Source organism: Physella acuta, unplaced genomic scaffold (genome assembly GCF_028476545.2).
Source record: "Physella acuta isolate Inbredline_101_S28 unplaced genomic scaffold, ASM2847654v3 ptg000746l, whole genome shotgun sequence".
In the NCBI taxonomy this organism is placed as follows: Eukaryota; Metazoa; Mollusca; class Gastropoda; family Physidae; genus Physella; species Physella acuta.
This window is the reverse complement of record NW_026732264.1, coordinates 18,236-45,566: the sequence shown is the minus strand read 5'-3', so window position 1 is coordinate 45,566 and position 27,331 is coordinate 18,236. Positions and strand designations below refer to the sequence as shown.

The 27,331-nt window shown below is 33.2% G+C and overlaps 1 protein-coding gene and 1 long non-coding RNA gene across 2 annotated transcripts; both read left to right on the top strand.

Annotated features, from left to right (window-relative positions):
- Positions 1-9,030: 9,030 nt before the first annotated feature.
- Positions 9,031-12,351, top strand: LOC131950221 (ankyrin-3-like). The gene has a single exon (XM_059312290.1). The coding sequence runs from the start codon at positions 9,031-9,033 to the stop codon at positions 12,349-12,351; it is 3,321 nt and encodes a 1,106-aa protein (XP_059168273.1).
- Positions 12,352-15,478: 3,127 nt separating this feature from the next.
- On the top strand, positions 15,479-19,632 carry LOC131950220 (uncharacterized). The gene is made up of 3 exons (XR_009388300.1): positions 15,479-15,652; positions 19,159-19,224; positions 19,371-19,632. It is a non-coding gene; the product is annotated as an uncharacterized LOC131950220 (long non-coding RNA).
- Positions 19,633-27,331: the final 7,699 nt, after the last annotated feature.

Below are 27,331 nucleotides of genomic sequence, written 5' to 3'. Positions count from 1 at the left end.
AGTGAGATTTTTGTAGCGGATCCTTCATGAAAGCACACACTTTAAATTAGCTCAGGATTGCAATAGTCAAGACACGAAAGCAGAGGTTGGTGTGTTGACGTGTATTTGTTTCATTAGCATTTTCTTAATACGTGAATTATTCAACAACTAGACAAATGTAAGTACTTCCTTTTGTGCAGATTTAGTTGTAGACAAAAACCTGATTAGTTTCTCCTTAAAAAATGTTTAAATGAGAGGATGAGAATTAAAAGAATTTTTTTTACCACTGTCGGATTTTGCAATCAATTTAATTTTAAAACTGCCTGAGTACTAAAATGCAGCTCACAATAAAATTTGGGACTCGAGCACCAGATGGATTAAACGAGCAGTTATCTTTCATCCACCCTTCCCCTTCCCCTAAACACCACATCCACTATCCCCACTTCTATATATTATCTTTTCTTTTAGATATCGTGTTATTTAGACAATACGTGTTTTCATTTCCGAGCTAAGTTGAAAAATATGTTTTTGTTTGGCTTTTTAGCAGTCTCTTAGCACTTTGTGCTAACAAACACTTTAGGTCGAAAGGTCCATTGTACTTACTGTTGTCTTGAATTTCTGAGAAAGCTAACGGTATCCGTTTTATTTCTATTCTCATAAACCTCACTGCAGCTACCACTTTTATTTTTAAGTTTTAATAACAAGCTTTTATGGAATAATGCACTAAAAATGTGAATTTTTATTTTCTTTAAATATATAATGACAAACTACTATTTTAATAACTAAAGGTCAAAGCATGGATCGCTTCTTGAATTCTAACACATATAGCGACCCACTCATTTGATTTAGTTATTTAAATAATGGAGGTCGGCTTTGTCGGGTCGGTTAAGCTCATGCTTGCGAAACCGATAAGTCCTGAGTTCAAACCCCCGGGCAGATGAGGCTCGATAGCTGGGGACAGCCACTTTAGGTTGCACAAACGCTACCAAAGCAAATCCCAAAAGAAAAGCAGGCTGAAATCAGAGTCAATGGCCAGTTGACACGAATATTTTAATGTACTGGAGGGAATCCCTTTCAACACTTAAAATAAGAACTAAGAGGAAGAAGAATTGATGCAACATATTTTGTATTATTTATCATATTTTCAATAATCATCAAATTATATCCTAATTTAACCTTTTCCAATTTTACATAATACAAACAATAAACAACTATATCATTAAAGCTATAGCCAAACGCTAATAAAGAATTAAATCCCAGTTATTTGCAGTGATGTTTAAAGGCCTAGAAATTAAACCTAGAATCGAGCTTTCTCCGACATAATAGAATCGAAGTAGGTAATTGATAAAAGTATTGGAACATAATAGAAACAAGAAACAAAAATAATATTAAAGCTTTAGCTGGAATGTGTAGTAATGTATAACAGACAACAGATTGTAATGTAAACGACAAAAATTAACACATCATACAGACATCTTTGTTAGCAAATCCCTGACCCATGACCTTAATTAAAAGTTCAATTAGGCTTCACTCTTAGACACTGTCTTAATATAAAATAAATTAAATAAATTTCGAATTCGTACGGGTAGTGATTCGATTCATCTCTATATTTAGATTATTCCATATTACTTACTATGGTTAACTACTCCAACTCGTAGATACTGCATATTAATACTAATCTAGTCATACATTTGTTTACCTACATCTTTCACCTAAGCTCATCCTAGACAAAATCCTCCTGAGTAGATTGTTGATCACAAGGACAAAAGCTAAACCTACATCTACAACAAGACCTTTTTTACATTAAAAATAAACCGGGAGTGATCTCCCCTAAACTTTCTCGAATATTCTTATATAACTCGGAATATAGACATGATTTTTAATTACTTAAACTTTTAAAAATAGAATAGAATGTCGAAGAAATATGAAATTTCATATATAAGTATTTTATCAAATTCGTAGATCCGTATCAACTTTGAGCGATTTCCGATAACCGGAAGTGGAACTTTTTCTACTTTGAATTTTTCAAAAGCCTATAACTTGTGTTCTATTTCAGATAGATAAATGAAATTTCACATTTGAGTAAAAGATCTAATCCTCTACCTTTTATTAAAATTTTGAGTAATTTCCGTTCACCGGAAGTATTAATTTACGCTATTTCCGATTTCCGCAAAACCGCATGTAAATTTATAAAGTACTAATAATATTCCGGACTATTATGCACATTTTGTTTTGGCTTTCGCTTGGTGCGCAATTCTTTTTTTCTACGAGATTATATTCTATTTTTCAAAGTTTAAGTAATTAAAAATCATGTCTATATTCCGAGTTTCCATCCCACGTATTGTTATATAAGAATATTCGAGAAAGTTTAGGGGAGATCACTCCCGGTTTAATAAAATTAGAAAAATAAATTTGCTCTAATGTTAGTGTCTTTTATATTATCCACTAGATAAAAATTGTCTCTAAACCGAATCCAAAACCTAATTCCAATCAATCAACCTAAAATTTAACCGGAAACGAAAAATGTAATAGAAACCGGATTTTTATTCAGAATCGCCTATTTTAACCTGATCCGAAAATTTAGCAGTATACAGAATTTCAAGCATAATAAAAAAAATCTAACTGTAAACGAAACTTTATTTAAAAGGTTTAGCTCATGATTGTTGAACCGAAAAGTCCAGAGTTCGAATCCCGGGCGGATAAGACTTGGTAGCTAGGAACAGCCACTCACCAAGGCGAGACAACTAAAAAATTGAACAACTGCTGCCCTGTTCTTATGCTTTCGAATCACACAATCACGCACAAACTCAAACGCAAACGCTAACATAAACGCAAAAGCAAAAATAAATGCAAACACACAGGCCTACACAAACGCAAAAAAAAATAATAAAATAAAGCAAGCTGAAATCGGAGTAAAATCCTATATTACACATAACAAGTTGTCACGCAAATACTTAATTGCATTGAAGGGAACCTCTTCCAACACTAAAATTAAAAACGAAGAAGAAAAATATCTATAAAGAATTTATATCAAGAATAGGCGTTTTAACCGGATAATAAAATTTCGCCGGAAAGATACGGGAATATAGCAGAAACGGAAATTTAAAAGGATATACACGGAAAACGGAGCTTTATCCGGAATGGCACTGTTACCGGATCCGTAATTTTAGTCGGATACGGAAATTTAGAATCTTAACAGGTCCTAATTTTAACCGAAATGGAACTTAACTTAGAACTCTCATTTTAAAAGCATTCTGACATTTTACCGAAATAAAAATAATTTCGATTGAAACGATTAGTAACCTGAAACGAAATTAAAAACGGAAACGGATATTAACTGAAAACTGACATTTTAACCAGTAAAAAATGTAATGATCAATGAAGTGGTTCCACAAAAGGGGCAGATCTTTCTCCTTCCATTTAAATGGAAGAGGATGTGTAGTTCTCGCTGCCGATTTCTATCTCAATAAAATGGGGCAGCTCATTCAAAGGGGTGTTAGGACATAAGTCCACAGCCCACAAACCACTTTTGTTGATTTTGAGTATGCTGACGATAGGGCCAGGTCTGGAGATTTGTGTAACGATATGGTTGATCACCGCTTCGGTAATCGTAGGGGGTACAAACTTCAGGTCCTTCTTTATCTAATTGCAGCAGTAAAATTTTACAACAGTAATCGGAATGTTCACAAATTTCAACCACGTGAAGAGATTTATATAGCACTTCGAACTTGAGTGCCATTCATTTGGCTTACCTAGGTTATAAAGACTGAGAATTTGAAAGCGACTAATGTTAACCGAGAAGGCGACGAGATTCTCAAGGATTAACTAGTCATTGCGTCTAAAATGTTTATAAGATTTTATTTAATTCACATCTTTTGTTTGTTTGTGGGTTTTTTTTGTGTGGATTTTTAGCAAATCTTGTAACTCAATGTTTACTTAGTCATTAAACGTCAAATAAACGGATCCAAAACTAATAGGAGATAACATAATTAAATAACTCGATAGATTGATATATTCAATAACAAATGGGGTGATAACTAGCTAGATACGATTACCCTAACAGTCTGGTGAGCTTTGGTTCACGATTATGTTTACAATCGCAGATGCGGTCGATCTAGTTAAGGTTATTAGCAGCAAATAATAAAATTTTAAACAATTTAAAACTAAAGGGAGGTAACAAGATTGAGAACTTGCTATCGACTTTCAAATATCTAGAGCAACTGATGGTGCTTTAAAACGACTAGTTTTAGTCTTGTCGACTTCATTAATTAGGAATCACAAAAATCCAACACGCTTTTAAATACGTTTGAATACATACAGAAAAAAAATTGCTTTATTAAAAAAGATCATTGCGTGAGAACAGTTTATAATAGTTTTTTTTAATATAATTAGGCCTGCTTTTATAATATTCTATTTATCAGAAAACGACGAAATACTAAATAAGAATATTTTTTTAATTGGTAACAGCAAAAAATATTTATTGGTTTTGCGATATGTTAGTGCTCCAGAAGCAGCTAGGCGATTACTTGGCTTTAGTATACATGAGAATTTTTATAGTATAATTACCCCCCCCCCCCCCCCCTGATAATCTTCCGTATTAACAAGTCGTATATTTTAATTAATACAACAAAAAAGCAGTGGAATCGACTGCATATTTCAAGAAGATAAAACAGCAAGAATGATTTTGTACTCTGATACTTCTAAACATTACCAATTAGAATAGTATAGTGTCATCTGGCTATGTGCCATTGAGGCCATTGATGAATGACGTCACGTTTTTTGACGATTTTTATTTTTCTCCTTCCCTACTCACTGACATATATCGCCACAAAAAGCCAGACCCCACATTTAAACAGACTTCAAACCACAGACGTGTTTTTTCTTAAAAACACCGATTTCGGGTGAGCAATGGCCTGACCACACTATTCCTTCATATGCTGAGGTCACAGAAACAAGTGAACTCTACTTTACCTACCCCGTGTCCCGCCAAGTTTCGATAAGCAACTTTATCATTCCCATCTAAAAATATTTTTTTTGTTTAAATTTAACGTTGACATAATGAGGCTCGAACCGTACCGCCTGCGCATTGTAACTATTACACTATCATCTCGGCCAGATTTAAAGTGAAACGAATAAGAGGAATAAGAAACATTGCGGTTAATCAGTTTAGGTAGTCATGAAATCTTTTTTCTTCATTTTGTTTCGAATATATTTTCATTTACAGAAAGCTATGTTGTATTACAAAGTTATTTCATAAACTAACTGTAAAGCTTGTCGGAAGAGATGCACAAAAGCTATTTTAATTAATGTTTTGTTAGATATTCAGTTGTATAGGTTAGTTTTCAAAGATAAAATTTCATGGGAACAAAAGGCATAAAACAGATAAACAAAAATAGATATTGATTTTTTAATATATCAGATATAAGCATTCGACAAATCAGCAAACATATAAAGAATGCGAAGGATTTTTGAAGCTGCTTCCACATGATATAATTAAGGCTTCATTGATAATAATAGTTTCGCTATTCTGTCTGTGTTTCTGTTTGTCGGAAACGCTCTAGAGAAAACACAAGGAATTTTTTTTTTAAATGGATAGTAAAAGATCTCTACGTCACATGAAACATAAAGGAATTTTTTTAAACTAACCGAAATATGTACTATATATGTACAATAGCCGGAAAAGTACACATAATAAAATGACGTCATCGATTCTAGAGAAAACTGAATTAACAAGCCATTGCCGAAATTTAAAAAAAAAACCCGCAAAAGTAATGACAACATTTATACTTGATAATAAGGGCACTTACAATATCACATAATTTATTTGCCAAATCTTAAATCTCTTTGGATAGGTAGGCACCCCCCTCCCCACCCCTAAATAACGTCTACCTCACCCTCCCCCCCCCCCAAAGAAATACAATTTATATAGAAAATATATAGCTCTAATGGTTTCAGCCCCCCTCCCCTCGCCCACCCCACTGTAGAATTTAATCCACCGCACCCCCCTCCCACCCCCCACCCCCGACCGAAGAACATTAAAGCCCCTGTCTCGAACAAAATAGAATTTGTATAAAAACAATATACTGTTACCAATGTCAGCCCACCTCGCCCGGATAATTCAATCCGCCCCCCCCCCCCCAACCGAGAAAAAAGTCTGAAAGAAACACTATCTGCATGATTGAGGTTTACTGGGGAGGGGAGGGTGGACTAAATTTTCGTGGAGAGGAGCTGCCAACTGGCAAAAGTATATTTTCTATATACATTTAATTTCGTTTTAGGGGACGGTAGACATTCTTCGGCGGACTCCGCCACTTCCCTTGAAGAATTACCTGATAGAAACTCGTAAGAAAACAGATAGTGTTACATACCTCACAAATTAAAGACAGTTACAAATACCCTGGACCTTTGGACCCAAGGTCTTCGGCAGCACACAACACTGTTGTTACAGACTAGACAAAAAAGACAAACTAAAAGGAAATTCTAAATGCGACGTTTGTCAAGTTTGAGCCTAGAAGCAAGGTTTAGAAGTATTAAACGACTATATTTATCATGTTTCAATAACAACGCGAAGATCAAGGTTACATCCTGTTAAAAAGCCGATTCTGGATAATAATCTGTTTTCAATGGCATTTTTCGTTGCCGGTTAAATTTTAAGTTGATGTAGAAAATTCTAATTTAGTTTCGGTTTAGAGAAAAAAGGCAACACTATGAATTAATTACTTTGGTTATTTAGAGGTTCAGATTTTAAGTAAAGTTTAATGGTGTAGTTGGAATATCAACACACAAGCTAACAATTACAAAAGGTCGCCATAAAAAGCTATTAGATAGCGTAGTGGAAAGCGTTATAAAATATATGAGCCTTCTTTAAGTGGTGTACTAGTTTTATTTAACACAGCAATAAAGAACCATACAGCAAAACATCAAACATCATTTCAAGTTCTCGTGTGACTGGCTTTCAGGTAGATAAGGTGCCGCTGCTAGACAGAATGCATGAACTAGTAACTATCAACCGATAACACACATGTGATAACAGCAACAGCAAAGTGAAATAAACATTTCTATTGTGCTTATTTAATTGATATATACATCAGTGAAATTGTGGATAAGGTGAGGATTGATTTTTTGTATTTAAAAAAAAAAATGTTTAAATATAATTATACATTCTATTAATTATCATATTCAGGCCAATTTATGGAATAATCTTGCTAATACAACAAAACATGCTTTAACTGAAAATATGTTCTAAACGGAACGAAAAATAAAGATTTTATGCTTCCTACATAGAGTCATCGCATTATTTCTTTTCCTCTTATTCTATGGCATTGTAACTGTAAATGTAAATAGTTTTCCAACTTTCTGCACTTTGATTAACTTTTAAAAAATAATATATATTTTAATTTATTGCTACTAATAATATAAAAAAGCTTACCTTGCCGAATATTGTCACAATTAAAAATATATACTTTTATTGTTACTTTTATTATATTACCGGGCAAGTCAATGTACAGATAAGGAGGAGTGTTGTAAAGTAATAAAGTTTATTTTTAGATAATCCAATGAAATGGGGCAAACACAGTAAATAAGCCTTACACTTACGACCTTGGTTACAGAGCTTTTATTTTAGATATTGCTTGTACAGTATGAAATACGATTGTCAATTATAATATGTAATACTTTTTAATGATATAGACGTATGGCTTTAATGTTTTTTCTCTTAAGTAAATACAAGTTTTTTTTCAAAAGAATAAAAAACGACTACAACTTAAATGGTTAACGGCTAATAAAAGTATTACTTACTTGCAAATGAATTTAAACCCAAGACGTGTGGGTTAGCAGGCTAGCACCCTACCGCTTGTCAACGCCGTCCAATAATGGCTGCATTCCTTTCTAAATAGCTTTTTTGGAGTTTTTTTCATAGCTTCTGATATAAATCTTAGTACAATTTTCTCTATGTTGTTAGTTTTACTAGCTGATTTTTTTTGTTACTGATTTCAAAGCTTTAGTGCAATATTTTAAGATTGGTCTGACCGAATTGGTGTATATTAAGCCTTTTTGCGTAAACTACAAATGTTGTGACCATGAGTTTTTAAAATCTTTCCTGCAAGATTTATTTTACTGCAATTAAACTACCATGTTGAAATACAACCTTCGCTGCTTTTTTTTAGTTTTAAAATATTACGAGCTGAGCCGCCACGTAGCATACGCCGCTATTTAGTTGGTTTATTTTATATTTTTCTGTCATTCATAATTTGTGAATTCGACACTACCAATGCTGCGACTGAAAATATTTTGCTTTAAAACACTATCAGTAGCTAGTGACGGAAGATTATTTTCAGCCTCACTTTCGACTCCTCTCCTGGTGGGTTGGGAATGGTAGCGATATAGTCTGTTGAGCTTACGTGGTGCTCTGTATGGTACCTCCATGAAGAGAATTATATACACAGATTTTTAACAGAAGTCAAGTGTTCTACTGTGTTTTTGGTAACGATTTTTATCATGTAATTTCTTTGGAGGTCTTGAAGAATTTCAGGAAAAGTAATGTTTTTTTTAATATTCTTCGAATACATTTTGTGGCTGCTAGAAAAATTGTTTTGTAATAAGCTGTGTAGGCCTACAACTTTATGTTAGAATTGTCTCTCGTAGATGGGGCTGTGCTTTACAAGAAGATTGTAGAAGTAGAATAAATCGCATTTGCTCCTTTTTTTTACGGAAGATTTTATAGACCGTAGCATATGTTATTACGGTAGATCATCGGCTGTTATAAATGTTCTTAGGTGGAACTCTTTTAAAAAGTGAAACTATTTAATCCCCTTACAAAAATCAAATACCCCCTCCCTTTGGTAAGATGTAAGGCCCATGTTGGGAAACGCTACAAGATGTGGATGTACATTTTGTTTATTGCAGCAACCAATAAGTACAATCGAACAGAAGTTGAATAATTAATAGACTTTATAATCAACATTAGATACTAGTTTTCACTGACTATGCAAAACGTTTTTTTTCGTTTCAGAAAAGAATAAAAGTCGGAGTAAATAAACTTACAATAGAAACATGTGTGAAAGCTCTAATTTGATCTCTCATCCACTTTTAAAAGCTGTCTACAAAGGATGCCGTAAGGAGTTTCTAAAACTTATAAAACAAGGATGTGATATAAACCTGCAGGAGCACGGCTGGACGTCTTTGCTTCTTGCTACAGAACGTGAACATGTTGATATCGTGGAGGAGGTTTTAAAGTATATATCTATTAACATAGATTGTACGATCAAAGGGTGGACGTCACTAATGCTGGCGGCAAAAAATGGAAATATAAATATCTTTCAGCTACTTGTTGAAAACAATGCTAATTTAAATAAAAACATTTGTGGATGGGATGCTCTAAAAATTGCATGTTATTTTGAGCAAGTTACTGTGGTGGAATATCTGCTGACGATAAAAAATAAGATTGATTTAACTCCATACGAAAATGAATGGAGTCATCTACATATCGCATCTATAAAAGGGTTGAGTGTTTTGGTAAACGAGCTTGTTAATGACACACCTCTTGTTGAATATAGAATTCAAGGCTGGACGCCTCTAATGCTAGCCTCATTTTATGGCCATCACAATATAGTGCAGCTGTTGGTAGAAAATGGAGCTGACATTAATCGCAAAACTTACAATGGATACAGTGCTTTGCTATTGGCGTTACAAAATGGTTGGAAGGAAGTGGTAGATATTTTACTGTCTGATGAGAGTTTATTCTTAGATTATGATCCAGACTTTTTGTTTATGCTGTGTACATTATCACACGATGCGGGTTTACGGTCGGAAATAGATGACAAAATAAACCATTCTAAAAGAATTCCAGATCTTCACATGTCAGAATGGACAAAACGATTACGTTGTCATTGTCAATTAATACTGAAAATTCTTGACAATCAACTGTATGCAAATGTAATACAAAGTACATATTTGTTTCAATCAGGAGTGTTGGGGTGTGAATATATGCTGCAGAGAGCATTAAAACAAAATTTCGATTTAAACACAACTTTTGACAGTAGAACAGCGTTGATGATGGCTTCAGAAAACAGACATTACACTTATGTAAAATATTTAATGTCACTAAATGCCGATATAAATCTAGTTGATGAGAACGGATGGAACGCTCTTATGTTTGCCTCCAACAACGGGCACAAGGAAGTTGTCAAACTTTTACTGATAAGTGGAGCAGATGTTAACGTTCAGGATAAAAATGGCTGGACAGCTTCCATGCTTGCAGCTAGTAACGGGTTTATAGGGGTCGTCAATGTCCTAAAACGGCACAGAGCTGACTTGACACTTAAACAAAAGGATGGGTGGAATGCTCTCATGTTAGCTGTTTATTATGAAAGGATTAAACCAAGCTCTGCTGAACTATTACCTTTTTTAGAATATCGCAAATGGTGTGCTCATGATCTGAACAGTTTGATGATAATAGCATTACATTTCAATCACGTACACTTAATTCGATTTATATGTTATAACATTAGCTTTCCTGATTTCTTTTCTGGTAATATAACTCCTTTAATGTATGCAGGATTGTGTGGTAAAATTGAAACGTTTCAGTTACTAATTACTCTAGGCGCCAATATAAACTTAAGCAATAAATATGGTCTGACTGTTTTAATGTGTGCAGAGTTGGGAGGTCACGATGAAATTGTGAGACAAATTAAAAATAAAGCTAATTATGTAAACCACACAAAGATTTACAAGTGGGAAGAATTTATTGCTGCAATACATGAACAAGATGCTCCTGTTTCGTCTCTTATATTTGAACCTGACAGTTTCTTACCCCAGCTGTTTAATGCTATTCAAGTAGCTATTGATATGCGAATCCACGGTGTTTTAAATATATTACACAGTTTATGCCAACCTGAGTACATATACATCAATGGAAACGATCATTTGTTGATGGCAAGTTCCACTGGAAATCACAACACTGTTCTGTTTTTAATCCAAATAAAATATGATGTTAATGAAATAAACCACGTAAGGTCTACTGCTTTAATGTTAGCATCACAAAATGGACATTTAAATGTAGTGCAACTTTTGGTTGAATCAAATGCTGACCTAAATCTGAAAAACTACCTAGGTAAGACAGCTTTAATGTTGGCTTTAGAGAAAGGGCAAGTTCATGTGGTGAGGTATTTGATATCAGCAGGATGTGATGTAAATGTGATAGACATGGAAGGCGCAAATGCTTTAATGCTTGCTACAGAGTTTGGTTATATAGACATCTTTGGTATGCTTGTTTCAAAGCAAGCAGACATTTTTCAGGATAATGAAAATGGTTACGATGCTCTTATGCTGGCGATAAAGAATAACCATTTCGAAATTGTATCTGCTCTGTTACGTAACAACGTGTGTATTGATGAATTTAGAAGTATTGACTTAAATTATGCGCCAGTGAATGAAAATTCTAATATCAGTGATAGCATAATTTCGTTGAAAAATGTCACAGCCGATTGCCAACCCTCTCAACGTGAATGCTACTCTCCACTGATGTTTGCATCTTACTTAGGACATGCCGAGTCTGTACAAGTTTTACTGGAAGAAAGTTTTAAAATATCACCAGACAAACATGAACAATACGTGAAAGCTAAGAATGAGAGGGGAGACAATGCTTTAACTTTAGCTTTAAAATACGGACATTCTAATGTAGCTGAAGTATTACTCAAAGACAGTACAGAATACGAGGAAAAAGAAGCGTGGAATGTGTTTAAAATGTTGTGTGAATATAATCAGTACGAGTTATTGAAGAAGCTGGTGGCTAGATGGTGTTGTGATTTTAATAAGTTTAATAAGAAAGGATTAAACGTATTGATGATAGCAGTTATTATGATGGATTTTGTTGCTTTTAAGACCTTGATTAAGCATGGAAGTAATTTTGCCTGCTTTCACAAATTCGGAATAAATTTCGAAAGTGTACTTACCATATTAAACACATCATCTGTTTTTGAAGCCAACTTATTAGAGCTTATTTATAAGAAGGTATCCACAGTTATATCGGATCCCACTGGTAATACAAAATTTGTTTTAGAAGACTTCAATCAACATACTCCACGGACAACTACGAGGGATAACAAGATAAACTTGCGCTTGATTAATGAAGAGGGTTTGAACGTTCTATTTATTGCGGCAGAAGATTTTAAATTTGACTTCATGTGGATCTTGCTGTTGTTTGGAGTCGAAGCTCAACTTGCCGATTTATACATTTGGCTCAGGTTAATAAAACTTGTCAGTGATGAAAGCGCTTGTCTCAACAACAATTTCTTCCAACTTACTGCAGCAGATTTGGCAACTTTCATAGAAAAAGCGGGTATTGAAAAAATATCTTACGTATTACAAATTTAATCAATATCCGAATGATAGTGAATATGTTATTCTAATATATTTTCTTCTATTTTAATTTCAGTGGGATATGAAAAAGATATGCCAATACCAATTGTAAATAAAGTAAAAACGTTATTTCCAACCATAGATAGGTTAGTATTACTTCATTTTTAAAACGTCCCCAAATCGTAAATATTATATTCATAGTCAATCATGTTCGCATTGGTCAATATTTACTGCATCTAACGATTTTTAAATTTATATTGGAAAACAGTTTTTATTTATTAACTTTCAAGTATATATGTAATTCAAAATAAATAAAAAAACCAATTACAATATTTGCTTTATTTAAATCCTGCGTTTATTAAAATAATAAATACAACTAAATAAACTAATAAATTACGTCAGCTTACATTCTATTGAATTAATTTAGGATTCCTTGAATCTAAGCGATTTCAGTCGTTTACCTATTATTTCTAAACTCAGATTGTAACATTAACAAGTGAGCTGCTCTTATAATGCATCTATAGTTAATATTATCTGCCCCATAAGTACTGCAATGCACAATATAAAGGAGTCTAAATCAAAGAAAGTATACGATAAGAATAGATACTTTAAAAATCACAATATGTTTTCAATAATTAATGTTACTAGAATAGTTATTGTTTATAAATAATTTGAATACCTGTATTGAACGAGTAAAATATACAAATAAATAAAATTAGAGATTTTAAAGATTATAAAAACATTAGTAAAATGTAAACTCGTAGTTTCATGTAAATCAATTTTATAATTTAGTTCACTTAACCGCGACAATCTAAATTGTATTAACATTAACCTATAAGCAAGCTATGATATTAAAACACTAAATAAAAATATAAAAAGAACAAAACTGAACATATACAAGAATAGCAAAATATAACAAATTAACGCATGATAACTATTTCTAACATTTAAATAAGATTAAATAAAACACATATTACTTTACAATTGATAATATTGCAAGATAAAATGAACCATTACCTAAGACTAAAATTAAAAGTTATTTGTTTCTTAACCCTATGAAGATATCGAATACCACCATTTTAATGAATATGCGCACTCACAGAACCCTTCTTGGTAGCTACTATTTATGAAATTGTCTAATTAAATATATTAATACCTTGGCATCATCCGAGTGTATACTTTATTTGTTTTTACTGAATAGTTTTATTAATATAAATACAAAATTTGTCAAAAATCATAAAATAACGGTAAACAACATCAAATGTAACGAAAATGCCAACCCTCGACTACTGTAAATACTGTGTTATATTTTTAGGTCAAAGATTTTGGTAGACAAATGGCGTGTCGCAGCATCGGAAGGGGTATATAGTAATATAGTAAGTAATAAATTCATTACCATAAATATCCGGATATGTGAAGTAACATAAATATCATAGTTAAATATAGTAGAAGAAAACACCTGGAAAAATTTCATTAACAATTTTTGTTTTTCAAATTTACGAACTTTCAGCATATTATACTCACACTGTACATTTGGTGTGATATTCTCTTTTCTATGCCTATGCCTATGCCTATGCCTATGCCTATGCCTATGCCTATGCCTATGCCTATGCCTATGCCTATGCCTATGCCTATGCCTATGCCTATGCCTATGCCTATGCCTATGCCTATGCCTATGCCTATGCCTATGCCTATGCCTATGCCTATGCCTATGCCTATGCCTATGCCTATGCCTATGCCTATGCCTATGCCTATGCCTATGCCTATGCCTATGCCTATGCCTATGCCTATGCCTATGCCTATGCCTATGCCTATGCCTATGCCTATGCCTATGCCTATGCCTATGCCTATGCCTATGCCTATGCCTATGCCTATGCCTATGCCTATGCCTATGCCTATGCCTACGCCTACGCCTACGCCTACGCCCACGCACACGCCTACGCCCACGCCTTTGTTTGTGCCTGTGCCTATGCCTATGCCTATATATATATATATATATATATATATATATATATATATATATATATATATATATATATATAATTTCTTTTGGAGGGATGTCACCACGAGTGCCTTACTGCGACTCCACTGCCTGTACCTCTACCTGTGCCTTAACCTCTACCTCAATGTCAAATGTCAAATTTCAGATGTCAATGTTACTTTCACTGTCACTGTCACTTTCACTGACAATGCCAATGCCAATGTCATGAAGATGAAGATGAACATAACTATATAAATATAAATGTAGTTAATTTAAATATAACTATTAGTATAACTTATTATAACTAAGCGTAGGCGTATGTTTGTATGTGTCGCTTTTTTGTATTTTACTTACCATTTATATTTTTTGCAGATTTTTTCTGGATTTATGGACGACCGAAGTTTTGAAAACTTAAAGTCATATTTCTTATCAGAACAAGATGGAGATGATATAGAAAATTTTGATTCTATCGATTTATTCCAGTTTTATCTCTATCAGAAAATCATTTTTCGGATAACGAAATATTTACCTCATGAAAATTTTAACATTTCTCAAATATTAGTTCAACGTAATTTTGCCGGTAATTTTATTTAGATCCTTTTACCTCACAATTAGATGCATTTAATTTAAATATCATAATGCTTAACTTTACGACAGTATGTGAAATACATAAAACAACGAGTAATTTTATTAATAGCAAGCCGTACAGACCAGGCCCTACCAATGAGAGAAACTTATCTGCAAAGGCGTATTTTTATGTTCATTTGGTGCACAATAGTTTTTAATCAAGCAACTCTACTGTATTAAAAAAAAAACATACTGCATTTTTAAAAAAAATAAAATATGTTTTAATAACAAGCTTTGATATAAAAATGCACTAAAAAAGAGACAATAAATTATCTTTTAATATATAATAATAAACTATTATTTAAATAACTAAAAAGAAAGGACTGGGTCACTTCTTAAATTCTATTAAACATATTTAGCACATAGTATAGCGCCCGACGCTTTTGTTTTTCGATATTGCCTTACTCATAAATTAAAAAAAAAATAATTTAAGACAGTGGTGTAATTTCACAAAATTATCTGTAGGCCTTCACATAACAATTTAAAAAATATAATTTGCAACCAATGATGGTGTATCTAGTGAGTACTGCTAATTTGATTTTGATACATTTATAAAAGCTTTAATGCTATTTTTCAGAGCTTACTATGTGTTCAGTGTGGAAGTTAAGACTATTTGACTCAAGTACACCTCAATTCTCCTATGCTGTAGCATATGCAACTCTGAAAAATCTTAATAACTTATCAGCAATTAATATGGAATTCGCAAAGGTTAGTTAAGCTTCAAATATTGATAAGCGTTCTAATATATTGAATATACCTCACATAAAAACATGTCTGTAACATACTACTAGGTTTTTTTTTACAGTAATGTTGAAATATGTGCAGAAGATAGGAAAAGTTTATTTTTAACAGAAATGCTACTTCCAAATTTACATATGGCACTATTAGGCACAACACTGTTTAAAAGCTTTATTAATTCTTAAAAACTAAAAAGCGGAGTGATCTCCCTTAAACGTTCTTGAATATTCTTATATAACACAACGGGGTGTGCAACTTAGGATATAGACGGGATTTTTAATCAATATTTAATTACTTAAATTTTTTTAAAAATAGAACAAAATCTCGTAGAAAAAAGAATTACGCCTCAAGTAAAAAGCAAACAATGTATGTATAATAGTGCGGAATATTAGTATTTATAAATTCATATACGTTATTTAAGAAACTGGAAATAGCGTAAAGTACTACTTCCGGTCAACGAAAATTGCTAGAAATGTTATAAAAGGCAGATAATTAGATCTTTTACTAATTTGTAAAATGCCATTTATCTATCAGAAATAGTTCCCAAATTATAGGTTTTTGAAAAACCAAAAGTAAAATAAGTTCCATTTTGGGTTTAAAGAAATTGCGGAAAAGTTGAAACATAATTACGAATTTGATAACATATTTATATATGAAATTTCATCAACCTAACTGTTACAGTATTCAAGTTATCGTGTTCACACACACAAATCCAAACACAGACATACGGACAGAATTACAAAACCCAGCTTCCCAACTATATGATGTGTAAAGCGCCGACAGTTTAATAAATTTGGTTTTAAAACTTTTGCCCGAATAAAATAAGTCCTTTATACTGCGTACATATTGAATAATTGAGAAGTAAAACTGTGAAAACATGTAAGGTTTGTGCATGATTACAATACTTCCTCTATACTCTGTATACGAGAAAATAAACATAAATCTGTCATAGCTTACACCTGATTTTTACTTTATACAGAGTATAGAGGAAGTGATGTAATCGTGCAAAAAATTGAAATCAAGATTTACACAAATCTCCACGTTGTACATCTCCCTAAGTCAGAAAAACTTAGTTTTGGAATGTGGTCCATAGATATGTGTGTCTGCCTCTATATCAGTCTGTGTGTCTGTCTGTGAATACGATAACTTGACTACCTTTAAAGCTAGGATGACAAAATTTCATTTATAATTATTATATAAAATTTGTAGTTCTGAATAAACGTTTCGGCAATTTACTGTTTTTCAAAAGCCTATAACTTAAGTAAATTTATAGTTTGACTAGACTACCCGTTATCTAGTTAGATAACTGTGGGTTTCGGGGGTCATCCATAAATGACATCACGTCTGTCACTAATCATCACAAAATAACCAGACCCAACATTCAAAAAGGCGTCACACCTCAGACGTTTTTGTCTTTTAAAAACACTTCGTCTGAGCATGGGTCTGACAACATAATCGTTTCATATGCTGACGTCACAAAAACAGGTCAACTCTACTTCACCTGCCCAGTGTCCTCCCAACTCAGACATGTTTTTGGCTGAGCGTGGGTCTGACCACACTATCTCTTCATATGTTGTCGTCACAGGTGAACTTGACACCTGCCCAAAACTAATTCACCTGCCCAGTGTTCCGCCAAGTCTCAGACAACATGTTTTATCTTAAAAAAAAGATTCCGGCCGAGCACGGCTCTGACGAAACTATTCACTTTATATACTGAGGACAAAGAAAATGGTGAACTCTACTTCACCTGCCCTGTATCCCGCTAAATTCCAATAGGCAAAGGCAACATTATTATTCACAACCAAAAACAAAAAAATAAAAAAAAAAAAAACAACTCTGACATGTCTAGAACCCATGCCACGCGCATGGTAACCTAATGTGCTAACCTCTTAGCTATCTAGGCTCGTACTCTCGAGAAGTTAATAACTTATGTGTTTTACTTCTAAGCGGCGTAACAATCTACGCGAATCAGCCCTAGAATTAGATCTAGAATTATTTCAAATTTAATGTATTGTATAATAAAATAAAAAGAAATGTTAAAAAATTGATAATAGTGTTGAAACGTAATAAAAATATCAAACGGATGTATTGTTAAAGTTATAGTCGTCGAGAAAATTAGTTTAAGAACGCGTTAAACATCTGAATCGGCAACTATCTTGGATTGAAGTCGCAATTTATTGTACTAAAAAGTAAACAAATCATATGACGTCACTATTCCGTTAAAGTAAAGTCGTTTTTCTAAAATTTTAAAATTAATGTGGTTAATCTTACTTACTTAATCCTCATCACTCCATGTGGAGTATAGGGCAGCAACAAACCTCCGCCATTCCACCCTGTCCTGGGCGAGCCACTTTAGTTCATGACAGGTTTTGCCAGTAGCCTGTACTTCTTCTTCCATCTACCTCCTCCATGTTCCCAGTGGTCTTCCTCTATTTCTCTTTCCGGGTGGGTTCCACTTCAGCGCCATGTTGGGGAGTCTTTTTTTGCTCATGCGTAGGACATGGCCCAGCCATCTCCATCTCCTCGTTCGAACTTCTGAGACAATGTCGTTTAATCCTGTCCTTCGCCATATTTCCTTGTTCGGGACTTTGTCGTCCCACTTTATCCTGAGGATTCGTTGGAGGGATCTTCTTTCAAAGCCTCTGAGTTGGCTCTCTTCTTTCTTGTTTAGTTTCCATGACTCTGCAGCATAAAATTAATGTGGTTAATCTACAAATGAATAAATCAATAAATTGATTAACGTCTTTAAATAAATTTGTGATTAACAGTTGTCTGAAAACAAAAATTGTTCACTATCTACATACTATTTTACAGCTCTCCACATAGCGCAGATTCTCTCCAGTAGTCAATCAGACAAACAAAAAAAAAAAAAAGAAATACATTTCTAACATTGAGTTTTAGTAGTATATAGATAGCCGAAATTGCAAATATATTTAGCTAAGGTAATGACATTTCATATATACGTATTATATCAAATTTGTATATCAAATTTGTAGTTCTGAATCAACTTTTAATCGATTTCCTATAACCGAAAGTGGAACTTATTCTTCTTTTGGTTTTTAAAAAGCCTATAACTTAAGTACTGTTTTAGATAGATAAACGACTTTTCACAAATTAGTAAAAGATCTAGCTTTCTGCATTCTTTCAAATGTTGAATAATTTTCTTTTGACCATAAGAAAGTCTTCAGTCCTATTTTTGATTTGAAAAAAAAAAACGAATGTGATTTTATAAAGCACTAATATTCCGCACTATTATACACACATTCTTTGCTGATCACTTGGTGCGCAATGCTGTTTTCTACGAGATTTTAGTTTATTTTAAAAAGTTTAACTAATTCAAAATTGATTAAAAATAATGACTTATCACCACCCGTATTGTTATATAAGAATATTCGAGAAAGGTTAAGAGAGATAGCTCCCGCTTTATTGATTATATTTTACTATAGTGATATGGAAGTAATTTGTATTCCTTACAGGATTTGGCTAGAAACGACGCAATTGAGCTACTGACTAATTTTCTAAACGCATTAGCAATAAAAAAGGTTAAAACATTTCCACTCTTAAATTTCTTTTTGAAGTTGTAATGACTGTATTGTGTAGAAACATTTATTTACCAAAAAATAATAGAACAGCAATGTAGATAAATGAATGAATAAATAAATTGAATATATATATATATGTATTTCAGGTTCCATTTTTCCTGATTAAATACAGTGTTTATATTCTGTGTAATATCGCAATGTGGAAAGTTCAACCAAAACAGTTTAAAAGATCAAAAACTGGAAAAGTTTGTTCAATATTTTTCTAAAGCCGATCAATCAATGTCTGCCTCTTACCTACTTTCTCAATACATTTCATGTGGACATTTGTCATTAAGAAAATCTTTTAAACAATCACATTTAAAAAAACTTAATTCGAAATGAGTACTTGTTTCTGTCCAAACCAACATATATTTAAACGTAAATTAGCTTTTATATGTTTTATAATCAAATTGTTATTAAATATGTTGTCTAGTTAATACAAAACACATACAATTTGCAATTATTGCTCTTTTTTGGAAAAAAATAATGCTTTTTTCTTAATACCTACTCTAGCGTACGTGTTTCGTACTTTACTTCAAATTAGAATCTTTCACAGAGAAATGACGAAATGACGAAACATTTATATGTGTTTAATCAACGCGTTAGATATTGTGTTAATTTAGGCGTGTGACTTTGTTTTAAAAAGTTAATTAAGTGCACTATATCTGTGATCTATGACGAGAAATGCACGGCAGACAGCAAGCAGATTAAATAAAATATTATAAAAATTATTATTAGGTACAAAACATGTTTAATTTAAAAATTACTTTCCGTATTATAAATTTCGTTTATTTTCTTTTGCAAACGAATTCGAAACGAAAGACACTTTACGGATAAGCAAAAACGTAATGCTAAACATAGCAGCCCCTTCCGACGCGGTGGTCCTCTTTGTATTCATGGCTTTTTTTTTAAAAATAAATTATCATTAAACATTCAAATATTCAATTGCTTCGTATTGTTTTCATTCATTGACAACATTTCAACATTTTAAACATCCAATTTCTTTTCTTGAGTTTTTAATTTTTAAAATGATTCAAATTGGAAACCCAGCCTAAACTGGTGCTCACAGGTGAGTATTTTCATAATTATAATTGATGATAAAGTGATTGAATAAATCATGAGTAATAATATTTATTTATAAAGTAAGATGTTACTTATTACCTTTGAAGGTAATCTATCGTTTCAGGTGCGTAAAGTCGCCCGCTGCTAGTAATGTGCAAAAAAGGTGCCCCATTGTTAAGGCTTTAAGAAGTATATTGTGATATATTTGTGTCAAATATAATAGATAACTGAATAATAAACCAAAATCAATGGCTAAATATATCAATATTGGCCAGAAATTAACTTTAAACAGCAGTGTTTGCGAGCAAGATTTGTTATATAAACAGCGACCATCAGTAATTTAGAGTGGTTTCCACTGAATCTCTAACTATAATTTTACCAAAAAAACACTTAAACAAGATGGCTGCTAAAGTAAATAAGCTGGGTTCCATCTGATGAAAACATCGCTAGTCGTTATTTATAATATTTATAATGAAAAGTTTTAAACAATTGCTTAAACACAGGTACATGAATTAAACTTAGAAACATTTTTGTAACTTTCAAAACATAAATCCTCCTAAAAATGTGAAATAATTACTAAAATTTAATCAGTCATCTTTTTTTTCACATTACCAGTATCGGCCGATTTTACGTAGCTAAAACGATAGATTACCCTTTTAAATTAATATCATGTTAGCACAACATATGTATTTTGCTAAATACGTTTTAAAAAATGAAAATGTAGTATGCAATCTTGTACAAAGCGTGGCAAATCTAAAAAAGGTTATGCTTATTATTATACAAGCTTTACTCGTTTGTTTAGATATTTTACTGTTATTTTTTTTTTTTTGTAAAAGGTATCAGCTATTTGAAATGACCATTTTAGATTAAATATGACTGAAACGAAGCTGTGAACAAAAATGAAAATAAAAATTAATTATTTTTTACCTAAGAAAAGTAAAAATTGTATAGGTCTACATATAAATTTTATAATAAATTTCCAGCTAACCTAGACATAGATCTAGACTTACTTGTTGACCTAAATTATTGATTGTTGGTTAAATATATTAGCAATTTGAATTGCTATTTTAGATTTAAAAAATGACTGAAATAAAAGTAAACTAAATTGAAACTGATAATTAATACTTTTAGACCTAAACATGTGTACATATTTGTAGTAAATTTACTGTTTTTTTATTTTGTGTTCTTTTTTTAGCGAAGGACCTCTATTTTTAAAATATAGGTTTTGAATTAACGTACTCGTTTGTTTTTTTTGCTAAAATATTCTAATTTCAGCTCCTTGTTTCCGAAAAGGTATGACTGAATGGTGGCCTTTATGATTTGGATAATTGAGAATTTTATTTATCTGATGAGGAAAATACTAATCCAGATATGAATAATACAGAGCAAAAATGTTATGATGAAATGTTTCATGACCAGGAAGTTAGCGCATTAGATAGTCAAACACCCACAAATGTGAACAAAAAAATCAGCCAATCAGATGGACATCTTATGGGGTGCTTTCCCTTGTGAAACGTTTAACACCGAAGGGCTCGACCAATTTGATATAGGCTCTGGCTTAACTATACCATCCCTATATTTTATACATTATTTCAAATTTGATTTATTTAAAACGTTTGCACTAAAAACTAACATTTATCAACTCACAAACTCTGTTACATTAACATATAGCTTTGTTGTAGTGGACGATAAAGACCAAGTACATTCATGGAGTGCTGACATACAAGATTTCTTTTTAGTCAAAAGGCCAAAGTGTGTCGAATTGTACAATGTGTAAATAGGAGGGATTGAAAAAATGGACAGTTTAATAAATATGTACAGAATAAAGGCTAAAACAAGGACGTTTCCTGTCCGGATGATTTTTACTCTGGTTAATAGTTGGTTTGAGTATAGAGATCAGAAACACCCCAAGAATACAAATCTTAGACTTTTTCAATTTTACAAATAACGTAGCTTTTACATTAATCAATTCATGTTTTTTCCCACAGACATCCACAATGTATGTGGGAATACCGCGTGTTCTTGATTAATTAATGATGATAATGTTGAGGCACGCAAACGTGTTCTACCCCCGAAAGAGCAAGAAAAATACAAAGACCGTTCCCTGATGTAAGATATACCACTGTTGGTCACTATGCTGTCTCAGTAAATGGATTAGGCCAAAAGTGCAAGATGGAACGCTGTAAAGGATACATCCGAATTGCGTGAAGCCTGATGTGTTTCTAAGTTGTAATTGTAAAATGGTGTTTTTTTTAAATTATCATGAGAAGTAACCATGTTATTTGTCATTTCCCTATGCAATATGCTTTATTTTAATAAACTATTACTTTCATTTCACTTTGTCATTATTTTCGAATTGTGTTGCATTTACTTTAAATAATTTTAATATTTTTATGGACATTTTACTCTATGCCGACACGGTGAGTTATTTGTACACATTACTAATTTGCATAATACTGTTGAAGATGAAACTTATGTATCACGTCAATACACTCAAAGCATCATTTTCTAATTACTGAATAATGTTTTTTACAAAAATCCTGAGGTCATGTAGGAAGGGGGTAGACTTTATTTGTTATAAAAATCACAATGCAATGCATTTGCAATAGTATTTGTATTTCTCTTTGTCTTTCTCTTTCTTTTCTCCTAGTCTTAGTCTATTTAACACGCTTATTATAGACTTAAAAACATGAAATATGATTATTAACTTTTATTTATAAACTGATCATTGTGTTATTATTTTAGGTTGTGACTCTTATAAGGAAAAGTATTGAATGCAAGAAAACACTATTAAGGTCAACTATATTAATATCAACACTGTTCAATGAAAATGAAGATTGGCCTACTTTATTATCGAAAGGTACACATCTATATACTACTAAAACTCAAGTTTGTTTACATGTTTGAATATTTATTTGTTTGTTTTTTGGCCCGATTAAATACTGGAGAAAATCGGCGCTAGGTGGAGAGCTGTAAAATAGTATGTAGGTAGAGAAAAATGTTTGTTTTCAGACAGACTGTTAATCACACATTTACTTAAAGACGTTAATTAATTAATTGATTTATTCGGTGGCCGGAAAGAACCGCAACGGAAAAAAGCGCAACGGAAATAAGCGCACACGGAAAAAAGCGCAAAGAGAAAAAAGCGCACACAGAAAAAGCGCAAAGAGAAAAAAGCGCAAACGGAAAAAAGCGCAAAAAGAAAAAAGCGCACACAGAAAAAAGCGCAAACAGAAAAAAGCGCAAACGGAAAAAAGCGCAAAGAGAAAAAAGCGCACACGGAAAAAAGCGCAAAGAGAAAAAAGCGCAAACAGAAAAAAGCGCAAAGAGAAAAAAGCGCACACAGAAAAAAGCGCAAAGAGAAAAAAGCGCAAACGGAAAAAAGCGCAAAGAGAAAAAAGCGCAAACGGAAAAAAGCGCAAACAGAAAAAAGCGCACACGGAAAAAAGCGCAAACGGAAAAAAGCGCACACGGAAAAAAGCGCAAACAGAAAAAAGCGCAAACGGAAAAAAACGCAAACAGAAAAAAGCGCACACAGAAAAAAGCGCAAACAGAAAAAAGCGCAAACGGAAAAAAGCGCAAACAGAAAAAAGCGCACACAGAAAAAAGCGCAAACGGAAAAAAGCGCAAACAGAAACAGAAAAATGCGCAACCAGAAAAAACACAAAGAAAAATGTACAAAAGAGAAATTTAGCACAAAGACCATATGGACTAGATGACACATTTATACATGACTGTTAGGGCTGCTGTGAGAGTGTCGTGTTTGATCACGTGATCTACTACCATTTAAAGCGTACCACTACCATCTGCATTCCCATCACCACGATACAGGCGATAATCACTTTACACAATGCCTATTATTTTCTTGGTCAATAATTATTCAACTACTATTCTCGTATAAACATAAAACTATCGACATTACACGAAGTATCTTTCACATTCTCCCTAGTCCGAACTACCTAGCTTGCATACTATAACAACCCGTTCCTATGGCAAAACTTCACTCTCTTTCATCCGCGTCATCAAACATGCATTTGTCATATCTCTCGTAACAACATTCATTCGCACCAAAATAACAATTTTGTATTTAATATTTTTTCACATCATGACGCACCTACCTACCTACCTACTACCCACCTACCCACTTACCCACTTACCCACCTACCCACCTACCCGCCTACATACTTACCAAACTACCCACCAAAAAAGTATCGGCGAAGTTCGTAAGTTTCGTAAACTGTACTAGACATCTTTTTTTTAAATGAAAATTCATTGACATCATTGACATATGTTACATTTTGCGACAACCTTTCTCTAATAGGCAATCTATGTCTCTTTCGTACTTTCGTGTTGGTTTATTGTCGAACCTGTCCTCACCTCACATCACAACAGTTGGGTGACGCTTACCGTGTAATGTTAAAATAAATAGCATGTCATTGAGTTAGTTCGAAGTGAGTTTTCATTCAAGCCCAACACACTAATTAAGGTTGTCGCAAAATGTAACATATATGTAACATATGTCAATGATGTCAATGAATTTTCATTTTAAAAAAAGATGTCTAGTACAGTTTACGAAACTTACGAACTTCGCCGATACTTTTTTGGTGGGTAGTTTGGTAAGTATGTAGGCGGGTAGGTGGGTAGGTGGGTAAGTGGGTAAGTGGGTAGGTGGGTAGTTAGGTAGGTAGGTAGGTAGGTGGGTAGGTGGGTAGTAGGTAGGTAGGTAGGTGCGTCATGATGTGAAAAAATATTAAATAAAAATTGTTATTTTGGTGCGAATGAATGTTGTTACGAGAGATATGACGAATGCATGTTTGATGACGCGGATGAAAGAGAGTGAAGTTTTGCCATAGGAACGGGTTGTTATAGTATGCAAGCTAGGTAGTTCGGACTATGGAGAATGTGAAAGATACTTCGTGTAATGTCGATAGTTTTATGTTTATACGAGAATAGTAGTTGAATAATTATTGACCAAGAAAATAATAGGCATTGTGTAAAGTGATTATCGCCTGTATCGTGGTGATGGGAATGCAGATGGTAGTGGTACGCTTTAAATGGTAGTAGATCACGTGATCAAACACGACACTCTCACAGCAGCCCTAACAGTCATGTATAAATGTGTCATCTAGTCCATATGGTCTTTGTGCTAAATTTCTCTTTTGCACATTTTTCTTTGTGTTTTTTCTGGTTGCGCATTTTTCTGTTTCTGTTTGCGCTTTTTTCCGTTTGCGCTTTTTTCTGTGTGCGCTTTTTTCTGTTTGCGCTTTTTTCCGTTTGCGCTTTTTTCTGTTTGCGCTTTTTTCTGTGTGCGCTTTTTTCTGTTTGCGTTTTTTTCCGTTTGCGCTTTTTTCTGTTTGCGCTTTTTTCCGTGTGCGCTTTTTTCCGTTTGCGCTTTTTTCCGTGTGCGCTTTTTTCTGTTTGCGCTTTTTTCCGTTTGCGCTTTTTTCTCTTTGCGCTTTTTTCCGTTTGCGCTTTTTTCCGTTTGCGCTTTTTTCCGTGTGCGCTTTTTTCTGTTTGCGCTTTTTTCCGTTTGCGCTTTTTTCTCTTTGCGCTTTTTTCCGTTTGCGCTTTTTTCTGTTTGCGCTTTTTTCTGTGTGCGCTTTTTTCTCTTTGCGCTTTTTTCTGTTTGCGCTTTTTTCTCTTTGCGCTTTTTTCCGTGTGCGCTTTTTTCTCTTTGCGCTTTTTTCCATTTGCGCTTTTTTCTGTTTGCGCTTTTTTCTGTGTGCGCTTTTTTCTCTTTGCGCTTTTTTTCCGTTTGCGCTTTTTTCTCTTTGCGCTTTTTTCTGTGTGCGCTTTTTTCTCTTTGCGCTTTTTTCCGTGTGCGCTTATTTCCGTTGCGCTTTTTGATTTGCGCTTTTTTCCGTTGCGCTTTTTTCCGTTGCGGTTCTTTCTGGGAACCGATTTATTCATAGGTAGATTAACCACATTAATTTGAAAGTTTTAGAACAATGGCCTAGCTTTGACTGAATAGTGACGTTTGATAACTCATTTTTTTTTAGTTTTTTTTATTTGTTATTGGGGAGAATCTGCATTATGTGTAGAGCTGTAAAATAGGATTTTATGTGGTAAATATTGTTCTTTCTTAAACACACTGTTAATTACAAACTAATTTAAAGCCGTTAATTAATTTATTGATATATTCATTGGTATATTAACCACATTAATTATAAAAGCTTAGAACAATGACTTTAGTAATAGTAAATAATTTTATTTTATTTTTATAACATGTTTTCAATTATTTTTTCTTAAGGCCTATATGTGAATGATAAGGTTGACTATCAGGACCTCGCGGGGCACAGGGCAGGTGAAGTAGAGTTCATCTGTTTCTATGTTCTCAGCATATGAATGGATAGTATGGTCAGAGCCATGCTCGGCCGGAATCGTTTTTTTTTAATGCAAACATGTCTGAGACTTGGCGGGGCACTGGGCAGGTAAAGTAGAGTTTAGTAGAGTTTTTAAAATATAAAAAACGTCTTTTTGAATGTGGGGTCTGGTTATTTTGTGATGATAAGTGCTGACAGACGTGATGTCATTTATGGATGACCCTCCGAAACCCACAGGGTAGTCTAGTTTGTATTAAATTTTATAGTTTTTTTTCTAATACAAAACTTGTTTTTCTAATTGAACGAACTAATTGTTTAAATAGAGCTGTGAAGCTTTATCCTAATATATATGTAACCCTCACTCAGTGGGGATGCTTTTACCCACTGAGGTGTTGTGGTTAAGACGGGCTGACCCTGAGATTAAGTACACACCGACACCGACAGTTGTTGTCCAGTACTCGTTTATTTACAGCATCGAGCCATGACGGCGATGCAACACAGTAGTACAAAACGAACTAGCCAAGATAAACCAAAAGATCCAAACAATCCAAAAGACCAAAAGATCAAAATATCAAAAGATCAAAAGATCAAAAATAGAAAAAGAACTGTAGCCCTAAAACAAATGTAAAATAAAAAAGTTACATTCAGGACAACACCACGTGTAAGCTACAATATACACGGGT

Coding starts and splice junctions, on each gene's coding strand:
- LOC131950221 (XM_059312290.1), top strand. CDS start 9,031: ATGTGTGAAAGCTCTAATTTGATCTCTCATCCACTTTTAAAAGCTGTC.